The 17,332-nt window shown below is 42.7% G+C and overlaps 1 protein-coding gene across 1 annotated transcript; it reads left to right on the plus strand.

Moving 5' to 3' along the window:
- Nucleotides 1-112: 112 nt before the first annotated feature.
- On the plus strand, nt 113-16,523 carry LOC146567225 (uncharacterized). The gene is made up of 10 exons (XM_085286922.1): nt 113-189; nt 816-8,847; nt 8,927-8,993; nt 10,137-10,194; nt 10,295-10,403; nt 10,568-10,699; nt 11,257-11,346; nt 14,326-14,469; nt 14,752-14,936; nt 15,055-16,523. Exons 2-10 carry the CDS (start codon nt 817-819, stop codon nt 15,221-15,223), a joined length of 8,985 nt encoding a protein of 2,994 aa, XP_085143048.1. The 5' UTR covers nt 113-189; nt 816; the 3' UTR covers nt 15,224-16,523.
- Nucleotides 16,524-17,332: the final 809 nt, after the last annotated feature.

The following is a 17,332-nucleotide window of genomic DNA, read 5'->3' on the forward strand; positions in this document are numbered from 1 at the left end:
AAACCGTTTTAAAGCTGTGACTGAATTGGGTGATTAAATTTTCCTCTTCAAAAACTACAAATCTCAATTTTGCGGGCGCAATGAGTGCTTCTACGTCATATCCGCCGTTTCCCTCCGGAAGTACAGTTAATTTTTATTCACGGAAAAAAAAAGAAAAAAACAGCTGTTGTTGAAAAAGAAAACATCAAAGTGAGTTTCATGGACGAATGCCGTGCTTTACCTGTTCGCTGACTTTAGTATCGTGAGGACTACTGTGTGGGGGCTGTGTTCGGTGTGTCCCGCCGCTCTTTAGGCTGATTTGGAGCAGCGAGGCTCGGTTCGCTCATTTGTTGCGAGTTGGCTGCTGCTGCTGCTAGCTGTTAGCTGTTAGCTTCCATCACTGTGGACTTCCAGCTAGCACGCTAGCCACGCTCAGCTAGCTAACTGACCATTTCTGAGTGTCTGATGAACTCCGAGTGACAGTAAAACCTGCTGGCTGCCAGACAGCTAATGAAATAAGGCGCGTAGATGGGGAATTAGTGCGTGAAAGTAGATCGTACATTGTGTGACTCGTTAGCCTCCTAGTTTACGATTTATCACTGTTTATGTCAAACGTTAGCCAGCTTTGTTGCTTGTGGAAGAAATAGGTAATAGTTGATGGATTTGCTTATAATTACCTTATCATTGCTTATCATTTCCAAGAAAGGAGGTGTTCCCATTTTACTGAGAAAATCCATGATGCTGGAAAAAAAAGTGAATTACTTTGTAACTACAGGATTATTTTCCTTGTAAGTCCTCGCCTCAGCTTTATCATGTTTTTGTGAAATATTTTGCAGAATGCCGGCCTCAAAGAGAGGATCGTCTCCTCCAGACTCGCAGTCCAAGATAAGGAAGTTGGATGAGGACGGAGAGGCTGCGCCATCCAAAACTGTACCAGCCGCCAATAATCAGTCACATAACAACACAGGAAATATGAAAGAAAAGACAGCAGCCCCACGGACTAAGAAAAAACTCTGTGCTTCACCGGAAGGGGGACATAAACTAGCCAAGTCCCCCAAACAGAGCTCGCCTCTGAAGGATTCCAGCAAAACTTCCCCTGACCCACCTGTCAAAAAAGCCAAGCTCCAGAAAGCCACAAGTGCCTCCTGTGGAGAAGCTCCCTCACCGAAAGCGAACTCCAAAACCTCCCTGAAGCGAACTGCCTCCATGGACTCTGACAAGTTGAGTAGTGATGGTAGTAAGGCTGACTTCTTCAGAGAAAGGGATGATGAAGACAAGGCCCGCTGCATCAGAAAATACTCAAATCGAGTCAAAGCCAAGCGAAAGACGGAAGAGTCTCCTTCTGTCTCCGAGGATACGAGTCAAGGTTTATCTTCTCCACCTAAGGACCCCATACAGATGGACCACAATTATGGTATATTCACAGATTCACCATGTCTTGAAACTACAGATGAGGCAAATGAGAACATTAAAAAAGAATCTGCAGAATCTTTTACTGAGCAAGAGAGACCACAAATATCAGCTATTGCACCACAGGAGGTGTCAAAGGAAACTACGGTCTCTGTAACAGACACCAAATTTGAGTCTTCAGCTAATGAAAGTAAACATAAAGAATTACAAAATGTAGAAAGCCAAAAGGGTGTAGATAATGAAACACCAGCATCATCAAGAGACATTTCAGACCATCTCATATCCGAGGCTGAAAAGAAGGATGAGGAAGAGTTCGTTCAAAAGGATTTAGATGATAAAACACTACCATCATCAATGGAAACACTAAGTTTGGCTGCTGGAGAGGTGGATCCAAAGTGTAAAGATGAAAAACAGTCTTGCATGTCAGAGAGTCTGAGAACTGAAACTAAAACAAATGAAACCACACAGTTTGTTTCTGGAGAGAATAAATTGAGTGTTCAGTGTACAGCTAAGGGATCAACTGAATCTGCCACCATATCTGCAGCCCTTAGTAACGAATTCAACTCTGCATCAGAACAGCTGCTTGTGGAAAGTGGTATTCCAGAGAATGAGACTCAAGCAGACATTGTCAGAGCTCTCGCTACTTCCGACGGGGAATCAAATCTTGTAGACACGCAGGATGACGTGCCAATTGCAGTTACCGACACGTGTGTTGATGTGGAAACAATGGTCATAAGGTCTGAGGAAGATCTTCAAGAAAGCGATGGAAAAGAAGCTGACTTCCAGTTGACTCAGGTCGTCTCTTGTCCTGGAGGTTTGGTTGAGAGACAACTGAGCCATGACTGTGTGATAACTGACAGCTGCACTGAAATATTGACTCCTGATTGCGAGGCTGTTCAAAGAGAAGTGATTTCCGAATGTTTTACAGTTCCAGACGGTCAGATAGCACCTAGCGTAGATCTGCAAAATCAGGAGAACCACAGACTTTTTGACAACACTGCAGAAAAGCCTGATGATGGAGTTAAAGAAGATTCTGAGAGCACAGAAGGAGACACGAGCATGATTTGTGTCACTGCAGCAAGCAGCCAGATCAACATGGATATACTGACTGCAGCAGCATCAGAGGAGATTTCTGTAGTGGAAATACAAAGACAGGAAAAACAGGATGCTCCTGAACCTATTGCAGACATATCTACAAACTTTCATGAGGATCATGTGGGAGAAAACTGTAGAATTATGGAAGACAAACACTCTGTGAGCTTTGGACATAGTAGTGGAGCTGAGACTGAAACTAAAATAGAAACACAGAACATAGTGATTTCAGAAGTTTCTAATACAGAAGTGCAAATTCTTGAGACCCAGGAAATCTGCAACGCTACTACAGCCGAATCCACAGAGGTTCATGTTATGGATGATAAATCTGACAACATTAAAACCTTTGAATGTGCTGATGGGTCTGAGAGCCAAGAGAAAATACAAACACAGAGCTTATCAGCTTTGGAGGTTAGTAATCCAGCAGCTAAAGTGGACGTACAAAACCAGGAGAGGCCAGACGGCGAAGCCACGAGTGACAAAGTTCAGGAAGATCTGAGGACTGCAAACTATGAGAGCAGCAAAGAAGCTGAATGTGTTGCTGCTGTGGAAAAACGAATGGAAACACCAGACGATGTAGAGGCTGAAACCACATCAGTGGAGATCTGTAACATTGAGCAAACGCATCAGATGAGCCAGGTGGACAGTGAATCTACCACAGCTGAATCACACATGGATCAAATTGTTGAAAATGTGCAATCTGTGGAAATGCAGACAAAATTAACAATGGAGGTTTCATATCCATCCGCTTCAGTGGAAATCCAGAGAAGTCAAACAGAAGTGGAGCTACAGACCACATTGGGGACGAGTTCTGACATTGCACCTGGAGCAGGAATACAAAGTCACAAAAATCATGAAATCAATGAATGCAATACAGACGACATCCCTAAAGAGATTACAGAAGACTCAATGATTGAAAATTTCCAAACTGTGCAGAATGAAGATAAATGTGTGACACTAACTCCAGAGATTTCTGAAGCAGCTCATTCAGTGGAAGTGCACAGTGAGAAAAGTCCAGAAGTAGTGGAGATGGAGTCTGCAGCAACATCAGAGGAGGTTTCTAACATACCTGCAGCGCAAATACAAAACCAGGAGAATCAGGATGTTGGTGCACATATTACAGACACAGTTTATACTGAGTCTGTGACTGTCCCTAAGAACGAAAACAAAACAGAAGATCAGCCTAAATCGCCAATAGAATTTACCGGACATGCCTCTATGATGGAATTACAGAGTGAGAAAAGTCAAAATGAAGTTGAGATGGAAACTGCAACAACATCAGAGGAGGTTTCTGACACATCTGCAGTGGAAACAGAAACCCAGACGAGTCAGGATGTCTGTGAAGATGGTGCAGGCATGCAGATCGACTCTGTGACTGTTGCAGAAAATGAAAACAAAAAAGAAGAAAAGGCTAAAACCACACCAGAGATTTCCGAAGTGGTCCCTTCAGTGGAAGCACAAAGTGAGAAAATTCAGAGTGAAGTGGGTATGGAGTCTGCAGCACCTTCAGAGGAGGTTTCTAAGATACCTGCAGTGGAAATCCAAAGTCAGATAAGCAAGGTTATCACAGAATATAGCACAGATGTACATACACAGTCAGTGACATCAACACCAGACTCCCCTAAAGAATCCACCTCAGTGGAAATCCAGCTGGTGCAAAGTCAAAATGAAGTGGATGCGGAGCAGAAAACACCAGAGGAGGTTGCTAGCATACCTGCATTGGAAATAAAGGGCCAGGATGTCATTGAACATAACACAGACATACTCATGCAGCCCATCAGTGTCTCGGAGAATGAAAATGAAATGGAAAAACAGGCTCCATCGATATCAGAGGCAGAGATTTCAGTGGAAGTACAATGCGGCAAAAGTCTATCTGAAGTGGAGATGGAGACCACAACAACATCAGAAGAGCTTTGTATCCCACCAGCAGCAGAAACGCATAAGCAGAAGAGTCAGGATGTCAGTGAACACACAGAAGATTCATATACGCAGCCCGTCGCTGTCCCAGAGAGAGAAATTGAAATGGAAGAGCAGGCTAAATCGACACAAGAGATTTCAGTGGAAATACAAAGTGAGAACAGCCTAAATGAAGTCGACATGGAGTCTGCAGCTGCATCAGAGGAGATTTCTAGCACACCTGCAGCGGAAATACAAAATCAGACGAGCAAAGATGTCTGTGAACGGAGCACAGACGTACATACAGAGCCTGTTACTGGTGCAGAGAATGAAAACAAAAAGCAGGATACATTAATAGCAGATATTTCTATTTCAGCACACAGCCAGGAGATACAGGAAGCCGCTGAACCTACGGGAGACATATCTAAAGAAGTCCACAAAGGATTAAGGAATCCCACAAATCACCCCAACAAAGCACATTGTGTCACTGCTGCTGAGAGTCAGGTGGAAATGGAGGCAACAGAAGCACCAAAGGAGACATCTGAGCCAACAAATAACCCAAGCCAGAAAGGTCAGGAGGTCAGTGAACTGACTATAAACACTACAGTAGAGAAAGACTTTATTAATGCTCTGAGTGAAGAGGAGGATGATAAGGTTAAGGCCGACTGTGTCATTGCTGCTGAGAGTCAAAGAAAAGTGGAAGTGCAGACAACAGAAACACCGGAGGAGGTTTCTGATCTAAAGAATGTGCCAGAAACACAAAGTAAGAAAGATCGGGAGACCACTGAGCTCAAAACAGACACTGAGGCAGGTAAAGATTTCATTAATACTGAAGAAAAGGATGACAAGGTCGATGCTGAATGTGTCAGTGTTACTGAGAGTCCAGGAGAAATGGAAATACAGACAGTAGAAGCACCAGAGAAGATTACTTATCTGACAAATAAACAAAATCAGAGAGGTCAAGAGGTCAGCGAACTCAATACAGACACTGAAGTGGAAAAAGATTTGACCGGGACAGAGTGCGAGGAAAAGGATGTCGAGGTTAACGAGGAAAGCTTAAGCGCTGTTGAGAATCAAGGAGAAATGGAAGTGCAGACAACAGAATCAGGAGAAGAAAGATCTGACGTTGAAGTACACAACGATGGAAATCAGGAGGTCGGTGACGTTCAGGAAGATCTTATGTCTGCACGCTGTGAGACTAGAAATGAGGAAGAGCCTGCTTCTGAATGTGTTAACATTTTAGAAACTACTGCAGAAGGGAGTCCTTATCTAACAAAACAGCAAAGTAATGTTACTGAGGAAATAAATGAAGACACTACAGCCTTATTAGAAATTCAGAAACAGAGAGGGCCTCGTGCTGACGTGGATATAACAAGTGAATCAACAGAAAGGGAAGCTTCAGTGTTAGAAGAGGAAACGGGGAGCCAAATGTTTAATGAGGTCAAGGCTGACGGATCTGTTGGTAACATTGAAGGAGGAGGAGCGGATAGCAGCGAAGTAATGCTTTTTGTTTGTGGGCAAACCGACAACAACAATGTCGTAATTCAGCCTTCTGAGGAGCAGATTGAGATGGTTAATCAGTCAGCGGTCGGGCCCCATGAAAACCAGATAGTGTACGAGCCCATTAGTAGCCCAGAGAGTAATGATGATCGTGATGTGTCTGCAGCGGCAGCAGAGAAGCACGATGCCGTTTCTATATTAGATATACAATGCACAGAGGCTCAACAGATGGAAACAAACTTTTCCAGTAATGAAGACAACAGAGAAATTGGTGGCATGCAGCTGGTAAATGAAGTTGCTAAGGAGGAAATTTGTGTCCCAGACAGCCAGGCAGGGGTTGAAATGGAAGTACAAGCGCAGCCAGCACAGTTGGAGCAGATTAACGCTACCGTGGATGTGAAAGAAGTTGCACCGATCAGTTCTGGCAGTGACATGAGCGTGGCAGATGGAGGGTCAGGAGATGCTGCAGAAGTGAAGAGTGAAATGACAGTGAAAAGTGAAGGAAATGGCATTTCAGAGTGCATCAGAGCCACTGAGTTTTCTGAGCAGGTGCAGCACGATGCTGGCGTTCAGGAAGCTGCGGGCGTCACGGTAACAACAACAACTCCACCAACAACGACTACATCCTCCACTGAATTTGAGGTACCAGGTGGTGCATCTGAGGAATATGTGATTTTAGAGCCAGTCCCACAGAGTGAAATTCACTTTGATATCGTCACTCAAGCTGCAACCGAATCAGGTCTGGCGGCCTCTCTTTCAGAGCAGGTGAATCCAGAAAGTGAGTCGATGGAGGAGAAGGCGGAGAGTGAGAGGACTTTAAATGGTTCCGAGCAAACTGTGTTTACTGAAGCGGCGGCTAGTTCAGGGGAGGTAGCAGAGCAGGAGACAAACATTTCACCTGTGGAGGAAGACGTTCAGGTTATTCAGCCTTCTGACCACCAGTCATCTCACATGGTGGACATGAATACCTCCCATGACTCTGAACCCCAAAGCCTGATTGAAGACATTAATGTAGTGGTGATAGAGGATGCTCAAGATAACCTGGACATACAAGAAGTGCAGATTCTAGAGGACATCGAGATCGGACATGAGATTATAGTGGTGGAGGAAGAGAATGATGAAGACAGTGACATTGCAGTAGTAGAAAAGCCACAAGAAACAGCCGAGGCAGGCCTGCCTGAGGAAAAGGTGAATGAGAAGTACATATGTAACACTAGTGGGCCTGACATGAAGCAAAACAGCACAGCTGAAAAGACCGAAGAGGAAAAGAAAGCTCAAGAGCCAGAAAAACCCAAGAAACAAGAAATGAACACGCAAGCGAGAACCAAAGCTCGCCTCGCAGCTCTGGCTGAGCAGAAGGCTGCGGCAGCTAAGAGAAGTGCAAATAGGCAGCAGCTGAATCTCTTAGCCCTGTGTCAGGAGATCGCAGAGGACATTGCCACAGACAGCATGCTGCTGAAGAGGATAGAAGAAGAAAAACAAGCGGCAGCAGCAGCAGCCAAGAGTGAAGCCAGCAAGAAGGAACGCCCGCCTGTTAACACGCAAGATGCCAACACGGTTAATGTCCCAACTCCTGCTGGACCAGAGGGATGCGCCCCTCCTTCGGTGACCCCTGCTCCTGAGGCCCCCCCAGCCCAGCCCTCAACGGCTGATTCAGCTGAAACTCAGCCTTCCGCCGAGCCTCCAAAGAGACGTTTCTTCATCACGCAGATTTCAGTGCCGCTGAAAGTCCACGAGAAAAAGAAGCTGACTCGATATCAAAGACTCAGACAGGTCGAGCTGCAGAGAGAGAAAATGTCGTGGGCACGTGTGAAGAAACTAAAGTCTGACCAAGCAAATCAGATGTTCTCAGACATGGATTGGCAGGCACCTTTTTCTGCTGCCTCTCTTTTTCCAGTGAGCCCTGTTACCACACCTCCTCCTCAACCTGCAGCCAGTCCAGCAACCTCCCAACTGAGTCCTTCTGCATCTAGCAAACCTGCTACACCGAAGGCAGAAGCTCCCAAGAATGAGCCTAAGGCTGAGCTGGCTAAAACTGAACCATCTAAAACTGAACCCACTAAAACTGAACCCACTAAAGCTGAAACCTCCAAAAAACAACCAACGATAACTGAAACTCCTAAAACTGAACCCCCTAAAACTGAAACTGGCAAACCTGAAGCCTCTAAAACGGAGCCTCCTAGTACTGAAAACCGTAGAACTACACGGCAAAGCAAGGCTCAGACTACTAAAGCAGCAGCTACTCCAGAGCCCGCGCCAAAAGTCACAAGATCAGGAACCAAGAGAACCCTCCCAGCAATACCACCTCCCATGCCCAACGGACTTAATGCTCAGAAACTGAAAATGGAAGTTGAGTACAAGCCATACAGACCCAGGCCGAAATATTCTCCTGACGATTTTGAGCTGGATGATGACCCATTACCAGCAAAGCCGAAACCACCCGGCCTCCAGTCAAACCCTTCGGCTCAGCCTAAACCCACTCTACTATCAAAGCCCACGCTCACAGCGCAACTTGCCAACCAGGCAAAACTCAAAGCTCAGACCAAGCCTGCTGGGCAGATCTCAGGTCAGTCAAAGCCCTCTGTTGCAGCTCCAGCTCAGTTAAAGCCCGCACAGTTAAACCCAGCTGTTGCACCAGCAACACAGTCTAAGGCCACAGCTGCAACTGCAGCTTCATCCAAACTTGCTTCTTCAGCGAATGCTCCGTTAAAGTCTCCAGTCCCGACTGCAACTCAGTCTAAAGTTGTTTCAGCTCCAGCTCAGTCCAAGCCTGCAGCTTCTGTTTCACCTCAGCTGAAGACTGCAGGTGCCGATGCAAATCTAACACAGCTGAAACCATCTGCTTCACCTGCAGCTCGGCCTGCTGTTGCAGCCACATCTGGGATGAAGCCTGCTGCCTCTAAGGCTGGTGCAATTTCAGTGCCTCAGAGACCCACAGATCCCGCATGTAAAGAAAACGACAAGTGCAAGGTAAGTCAGAAATAAATTATTCTATGATCAGTGTCACAGGCGCTGTACATGTTACTTACCTTTTTTCTTTCATACACAGAATGCAGCTCATCCACTTTCATCAGCTCCACCTGAAGAGAGTGCCAAAGTGTCTGACAAGCTTACAGGTATCTGTGTATATTAATTGCAATCCTGACTCAGATTTACCTCCATCAGCTCGTCCAGATTGTCTACCTGTCTGTGCCAGTGTCTGCTAGCAGGATTACTCAAAAAGTCATGGAGAGGTTTGCCTGAAAGTGCTACCAGAAGTGTCCCAACGTAGACGTGATTAATTCAGATTCAGACTCTTTATTATTTTGAGGAAAAATAGAAAACATAAGCTTCACAAATACATGTGAAATGGAAAAAAGAAAAGTTGGGAGGGATCATCTTGGTTTCTTGAAAATACCTCCAGTTAATCTGGATCAAGCATCCAGAGAGTCTGTATTTTCAGTTATGGTAGAGGGCTGCACTACCAGTGTACGATCCACAATTTTTTATGAGAAAAAAAAGTTAATTTTTATCATTCAGATTTGAATTAGGCCATAGACTAGAATAATTTATCAAAATAATGAGGCAAGCAACACACATTTTAAATCCTGCTCTTTTAGGTTGTTTCTTACTTCACCTTAATCAAAATAAATGCATAGAAATGTTTTAAAAAAGTGAAATTCACATCTCTCATCTTTAACCAGCTTATTCTTCCTGGCAGGCCGACACTGTTGCATAAACGTGGTTCTTATCTGCCTGCTTATAGGACAGCAAACACAACATGCAGTGTTTGGATAGCTGTTAGGTTGAAATTCAGGCCTCTAAATACTGATTACATTAAGGTAAGCACCCCTGTCAGCGTGCACTTAGTTGCGTCTGCAGCTTTGTGCTGGTAGTGTTATGTCTCACATCGCCGAACACTGGACCTGAACAGGTTACCCACAAGGTCACGTTCCTTTAAAGGGTAAAAACGGCAATAAAACTATGTCCACATCAGATTTCAGCTTCTTTCATCAGTTAACCGCGAGTGCAGCACATGTTGTCATATAAGTCCAGTCTTGGATCTTTGACTAATGTTTCAAAGCATTAACTTTTCCAAGATCAGCGCTAAATGTTATTTATTTATTTATTTTACTCTCAATATGTTGTTTAAGTAAATTAGGAATTTATATTTTAAGTTTTTTTTATTTTTATTGTATTTTGTCAACAACCTTCTTAAATGTGTGTATAATTATGTTGCTGTGTAAAATCCTTTATTTTATACGTTGATCTTTCTCCAGAGAGTAAAGCAGAAAGCTTGAAGGAAGCAGAGCAGACACCAGGAAAGCCTTGTCAAGAGTAAGAAGCTTTTCTAAAGTTGTTTGACATGTTTTATTTTGGTTTTTTTGCTTCTTAGCGGTTGAAACCTTCAGTAACCCGATGTGTTTTTGAATCGCAGCAAAGCTGTGAAGCCACAGGATGGCGGGGCTCCTCTCTCCGAAGCTTGCCTGCAAAAAGAAGTCAAGAAGCTAAAGGAGGCTGACAAAGATGGCACCCAAACAGTTATTGTGAGTGAATGAGATAGTTTCCTCTGACCTCATTTTAAATCCTGCGCTTTTGCAATGGAAAACATGGATCATAAGTTGGGTTCTTTCTGTGTTCTGTCACTCTGGAAAACTAAGTGAAATTGAATTCTTGAGAGTGAGCTTATTGCTTTGCTTTGTTCTCGCAGGATGCAGGACAGAAGCATTTTGGAGCAGTGGCCTGCAGTGTGTGTGGGATGCTCTACTCTGCTGCCAACCCCGAGGATGAATCTCAGCATTTGCTGTTTCACAACCAGTTCATCAGCGCCGTCAAATATGTGGTGAGGGAAAGTCACATGCCTATGCCTGTTAAACTGACTCCCTGGATCAGAGCAATAAATGCCAACAAATTTATAGATATGGTTTACAAAAAATATACAATGCAGTGCAGGGACAACTGAGGATTCTTGATAAAGGGAGTCTTGACCCTCGTCTTCCACTCTATGCTGCACTACAGTGAGCAAGACTGCAGGTATTTGATAAGATTCCTCCTTAGGATTGCCCGTTGGACATTTTCTAACTTCCCACCTCTAGAAAAGTAGGTCAGCACAGCTCTTTGTTTATTCAGTTCAAGTGTGATTTATTCTTACTGACTTTTCTGGTGGCAGAAGAGACAGTAAATAAAGTTAAATTGAAAATGTAATTTTATTTGGTTTACGTCAAATGATTCTGTCGGCTTATAAGAAGATTTATTACCTGGAATGTTTTGCGCCTATTTGCCAAAATTGTCCAAGATTGGGAGTGACTGCATATAGAAAATGGATTAATACCTACTTAGGACATTTAGATGACATAATTAAATATTTTCTATTCTTTTTGCTTTCCTTTTTTTTGTCAGGGTTGGAAAAAGGAGAGGATTTTGTCTGAGTTTCCAGATGGCAAGATCATTCTCGTCCTGCCAGATGATCCCAAATATGCTCTGAAGAAGGTATGTTTACACCAGCGTTTGCTAGCGTGAACTCTTCAGGGCTTATATGTCTGGATTGATAGTTAGGTCCCCAAAACAAGAAGTTCCCAGTTTTTATATTTTTTGGCTCCGTCTTTTACTGCCACCGAGTTAACATGAAATAGCCAGCATGCAGTTGAATTACAGACTGCTGTAATTCTACAGGTTGCAACAACCTCCTCAAGTGTAACAGAATAATAAGTATAAATACATTTAAATAAAATACTCTTTTGAGAATCCTTTGCAGGGAGTGACTGTCTGAGGTAGCAGTCACACGGGCCTAGCAAAAGGTAACAATAGGTACTTTTCTCCACTAGGGAAAAATGTGTATTCCCTGACATGTTGCCAAGTGGTTGCTTTGTGTTGCAAAGAAGGTACTGCACCAAAAATCTTGCAATTGCTTTGCTTGCTAGTAGATTCCCATGATCACTAGAGGTGGGCAGGTCAATCCAAATGTGTTGATAGTGTCGATCCCAACACTGGTATTGGTATCAGATCGATACTAGCACGATATGATCGATATTTTGTTTCCACTCTCTAAGTTCAGTATGTGTCACACTGCATTGCGTTAAATTATTTTTGGGGGAAATGGAAAAAACACAAACCTCAAGCATGCACTAAAATTTTATTTATAGCCTATAGTAGGGATGGGTATTGACAAGATTTACACGATTCCGATTCCATTTTCGATTCTGTTTAACGATTCGATTCTTTATCGATTCTTTTTTTTAAAAAGGAGTTTCAGACAAAGTTCTAAGCTAATCGACTAAGGTCGATTAGCTTAGAACTTTGTTTTATATCATCTCTTTGAACAAGATAGAAATTTAGGAGTAGCATGGCCTTACAAACCCAACAGTGAGGTCTTAAGAGATCCAGCCTATGGCTCTTCAATGGGGTGTCACAGGGTCCCCATGAAAAAAAGTTGTAAATGTAAAATAATAAAATAAATATTCTTCTGTAGCAATAACAAAGTATAACATAAATTATTCTGTAACAATTACACAAGAATATCCAGTAATGTCCCTGCCTACAATTAAACACATTCACTTACCGAAAATCGGGGGCATCTGCTGTGGCAAATGGGTGCAAGCCTTTTACCACAAACTTAGTCACTGCTCGGTGACATTCGTCTATCCTGGCCTGAAAGGAGACGCTACCGGCAGACTGCAGCGAGAACTGCCAGCATCTGAGCCAGCCAGACTCTGTCTCTCTCATCATGGTCACCTAAATGCACAGTAATGGCAGGTTTTGTAATAAGGCAGATCGCGCTAACATAATATGCACTGTTAGTTGATGATTTACCTGCTGCATTAAAGGGAGAGGACGTGCAAACGTTACCGCTGCTGCTGGGTTGAGATTCACGAGTCCGGAGCGGAATTAAAAACATGACATTCATTTAAGGTCATCACGTGTTTTGTGAGCAAATGCTTTTGCATATTTGTAGTGTTTCCTCCCTTAAATGAAATATCTACTTTGCAAGTATTGCAAGGCGCCCTGTTGTAATCCGTTCTCGTAAAGTATAACCAAACTTTTTAGCGTTTGAGCCGCCATGTTTCCTGCCAGGTAAATGACACTCCGCAATGTGGTGACGTCATTTGGGGCGACTGGAATCGATAAGGGAATCGTTTGCAAAAATGGCAAAAAATTGCAAGGAATTGAAACAGTGGAACCGGTTCTCAACAAGAACCGGTTTTCGATACCCATCCCTAGCCTATAGCACATTTAAAGAACAGAAGGCATTTAAATTCTACATTTCTAAAAAAACACCAAACTGTTTCAAAATGCATGAAAAACTGAAAGGTGTGTATTACTAAGTGGCTTGTACTTTGGAAAGTAAAAATCACAGCAATTTAGTGGCCATTAAAATGTGTTCAGAATTTATAAATTAGTGATGATTCGACTCATAAATCGCGACACATTGCTGTTCCTTACATAAGCTGCTTTTTTAAGTTAATAGTATCAGTATTGGTATCGCTAGTATTGGCTCTGTATTTACTTAGTATTGGTTCAATACCAACATTTGCAGTATCACACAGGAAGACGTTGACTTGCCTGCAAATTGATAACTGAGCACTAAGCTGAAGTTAAACTTGAGAAAGTGGGACACAAACCAGAAACAGAGAATGTTCCCCTTCAAAGTAAAAGTCGTAATTTACTACTACTACTATTGCCCGCCACCCCTCCCAGGGTATGGGGTGCCACAGGTAGATCTCAAGAGATTTCTGTCCTGGGCCATTCTTTCTAGTTGGGTCGAGGTGCAACCAATATATTTTAAAGGGTGAAGGCTTTGCTTTGAAGGTGGATGTTTTCTTTTCTTTTTTAGTGAGTTTTTGGTGAGTGTTTGCATTTCATTCAGCAATAGCCTTCAACAACTCGCCAACTGATTGGGTAATTTTTTTCCGCTAGCAACGAGCAGTTACCTGGGAATCCCTTGCCAGTCTCTAGGCCTGTGTGGCTCGGGCCTAAGGTCTGAAACTCAAAGCTTTTACTGAAGCTATTTACTGTTGTAGGGTCTTTCATCGCTCAGTTTTTGTCTTCAGCAAGTAAAATGCTCATTCATGTTTGTGGGTCTCTGTGTGACGTAAGCAGCCAACTTTGCTGCGTTTGTCTGAGTCTGAGCAGAGAATTCACCCTTATGCACTTAATAATTTAAAGAGCTGTAAACAGCTGAAATGTGAGCAGACAGACTGCATAACCTCTGCTAAGGCTGAAAAGCACATCACAAGAATGCCTGGATCTGGATTAGCTCGTTATATTTTCCTGAAATTTAAAACCGGGTATCTCAGTTTTTCAGCTTGCATTTGTAAATGTGACACCAATACTCCAAGTCTGCCCTGCCTTTGAAAAAAAAAAAAAAAAGTGCTCAAGTCTCACTTGGACTGTATCCTTAGATATGCTCCAATATTTATCATCCCTGCATTAGCATACTGATTCTTGGATGTACAATAATCTGTTCCTCAGGTTGAGGAGATCCGGGAGATGGTGGACAATGACCTCGGCTTCCAGCAGGTGGAGACCAAGTGTCCCTCAAAGACCAAAACCTTCCTCTTTATCTCTAATGACAAGAAAGTGGCTGGGTGTCTCATAGCTGAGCACATACAAGAGGTAAGAGATGATGATGAGCACATTTGTGAATGATCATCATGTAAAAATTGGGATAAATGAAATTCTTGGCTGATACAGATGTTTAAAATAGCTTAAAATATGAACTAAAATATTGTGTTTTGTGTTTCTAATCTTTCTTTCTTCCTCATGTAACAGTTTTAAGGTATCTGAGCATTTAGACAGACCAAATGGATATAATACAATAAACAGATGTTCGACCGCTGCTATCAGTAAGTGTCCGTTTATTCTGTGACGTTTACTGAGGATTGTGCATGCTCACAGGGGTACAGGGTGATTGAAGAGCCCATGCCAGAGGGTTCGGAGGGAGAGAAGTTGATGTTTGAACGTCAGAGAGCTTGGTGCTGCTCCACAACGCCAGAGCCTGCCATCTGCGGCATCAGTCGCATCTGGGTGGTCAGCGTGATGAGACGTCAGGGCATCGCTTCGCGCATGCTCGAGTGCCTCCGGTCAGTACGGCTGCAAACCGCCAGTCATTTCATCGTCATCATCACACACACACACACACACACACACACAATCAAAGTCATATTAATGCAACTCGTATTTGTTTGTTTTTCTGCACAGGAATAATTTCATATACGGTTCATACCTGAGCAAAGATGAGATCGCCTTCTCCGACCCCACTCCCGACGGGAAACTCTTCGCCACGCATTATTTTGGCACTTCCCAGTTTTTGGTTTATAACTTTGTGAGCGGGACACGCTCGCACCAACCCAAAACCCAAGCAGTATGACGGTCTTCGGATACCGTAACGATGGCTTCATCTGAGACGCTCACCGACCAGTGGGACATCCTCACCAAACACTGAATCTTCACGTGTGTTTTAAAAAGAAAAACCTCCTCGGAGGGGTTACACATTGGTTCAAATCTCAGGATGAAAACAACGAGGTGTTGTTGAAACATGATATTTCACCCTTTAATCCTTCCCCGCATAGTATTTTGAAGAAAAAGAGTATTTTCTTTATACATTTTTAAGTAAACAATTGGTTTTATTAGGAGAATAGAGTTTACATGCATGACCTGACAGCAATAGAAAACAAAGAGCATTTTATCGTTTTATCTTTTGAATCCTCGTGAAGCGTAACCATCAACCTGCTGCATTAAACAAATGGTTATTTGCAAGTTTGTTCCTCAGTCGGTTTTTGTCATTTTTACACCCGTTTCCTGTAGTGGAGTGTGTTAAGCTGCCGTTGTCTCCAGATGTGTTTAAGCGACGTCGATAATCCCTGAAGGGCACAACTGCACAATTTCTTTTGAGGGGTTAAGCTGTGTTTCCTACACTTTGATTTCACTGTCATGTTTTTATTGTAGTATTTCAGAAACAATTTCGACACCTTGATTAGAGAGATGTGGGTTAGAACTGTAGCTTGGGCATTATTTGTGTGCTCCGATCTTCTGAGATCACATTACCTGACTTTTTTTCCCTCAAGCCGAGCCATATACTGTACACCGTTTAGCGAGGCGTTATAGCCTAAACTGTATGAGTGGTGTCTTTAAATTTCACCAAGGCTGTCTTTTGCTTTGTTTGTGCCTGAATGAATCATGTGTGACTTAAGTTGTTGATTTATTTTCTTTACTTTTTTAGCCACATGTTCTTCTTAAGTAGCATCTGGCTTTGTTTTTTTATTCCAATAGTGTAGATTATCATCTTCCTATTCCTTAGTAACAATGAATTAAAATGTATATCAAATTATCATGTAGATTTATGCATAGTATAACAAGATTTATAATGAAAGATGGGCAAGTTCTTAAGTGTCACGTGTTAAATGGTGTTTGAGTGAAGGTAAATATCAACCAGGTTCAGCCTTTATGATTGAAAACAGGGATATTTGCTCAGTGATCAACATGAGGGGTTTAGATTAACCCGCCTCTCTTCAGATTAACAGTATCATCGTAATCCACCTCTTATTTTCTTCTTCCTCCTTGTTAAAGCGGTTGATTTTAGAACGATGTGGTTGTGTAAGAAAAAGACATTTGATTTATACGAAGCTGTTATGTAAATATTTATTTAAATAAAAGTAAAATGTAAAACATTTTTGGTGTTTCTGATTAGCTGCTTTTGACCTTGTATGGATTTTTCCTAATTTTCTGTCATGTAAATGCTGTTATAGTCATGGCTTCTGATATTAAAAGAGTTTCAAATAACGAGGTCAGTATACACTCGCTGGCCATTTTATTGGGTACATCTTACCAGTCTTTTGCCTCAATTCTTTGTGGCTTAGAATCAACGACATTCCTCAGAGATTTTGGTCCATTTTAATTCAGCAAGCTCTTGATTAAGAGTCATGTTCAAGAAATATGTTTGTGATCATTTGAATTTTGTGACATGGAAGCAGCCATGAGAAGATGGGAACACTGTGGTCAAATGGACATGGTCAGCAGCAATTCTGTGGTGATTCGGTGATGCCCAGTTGCTATTAAAAGTCCCACATCCTCACACCATCAGCAGCCTGAAATGTTACTGGAAGGCGGGGTGGATCCATGCTTTTATTTTTATGTCAAATTCTGATCCTAATGAAAACTCCTAAGACCAGAAACCCTTTTTCTGATTTTGGTTAGACTGTTTGTATAGTCAGTTTCCAGAGTGTGGTCTTCTGCCGCTGCAGTCCTTCTGAGATGCTCTTCTGCATAACTTGCTTGTAATAAGTGTTTGAGTTATTGTTTCCTTCCTGTCAGCTCAGAGCAGTCTGGCCATTCTCCTCTGACCTCTAACAGACATTTAGCTTAACAAACAGTTGAACAGCATGTTCAAGTTGATTGATTGTATGTGCAAATACTCGCTTTGAACCAACAGTTTAGGCTTAATGTCGTAATCACTCAGTTTTAGACCGTTTTTTTCTGA

The sequence above is a fragment of the Mchenga conophoros genome, linkage group LG9 (genome assembly GCF_057382185.1).
Source record: "Mchenga conophoros isolate Kocher_MC1m ecotype Shallow Benthic linkage group LG9, M_conophoros_male_GT1.1, whole genome shotgun sequence".
In the NCBI taxonomy this organism is placed as follows: domain Eukaryota; kingdom Metazoa; phylum Chordata; class Actinopteri; order Cichliformes; family Cichlidae; genus Mchenga; species Mchenga conophoros.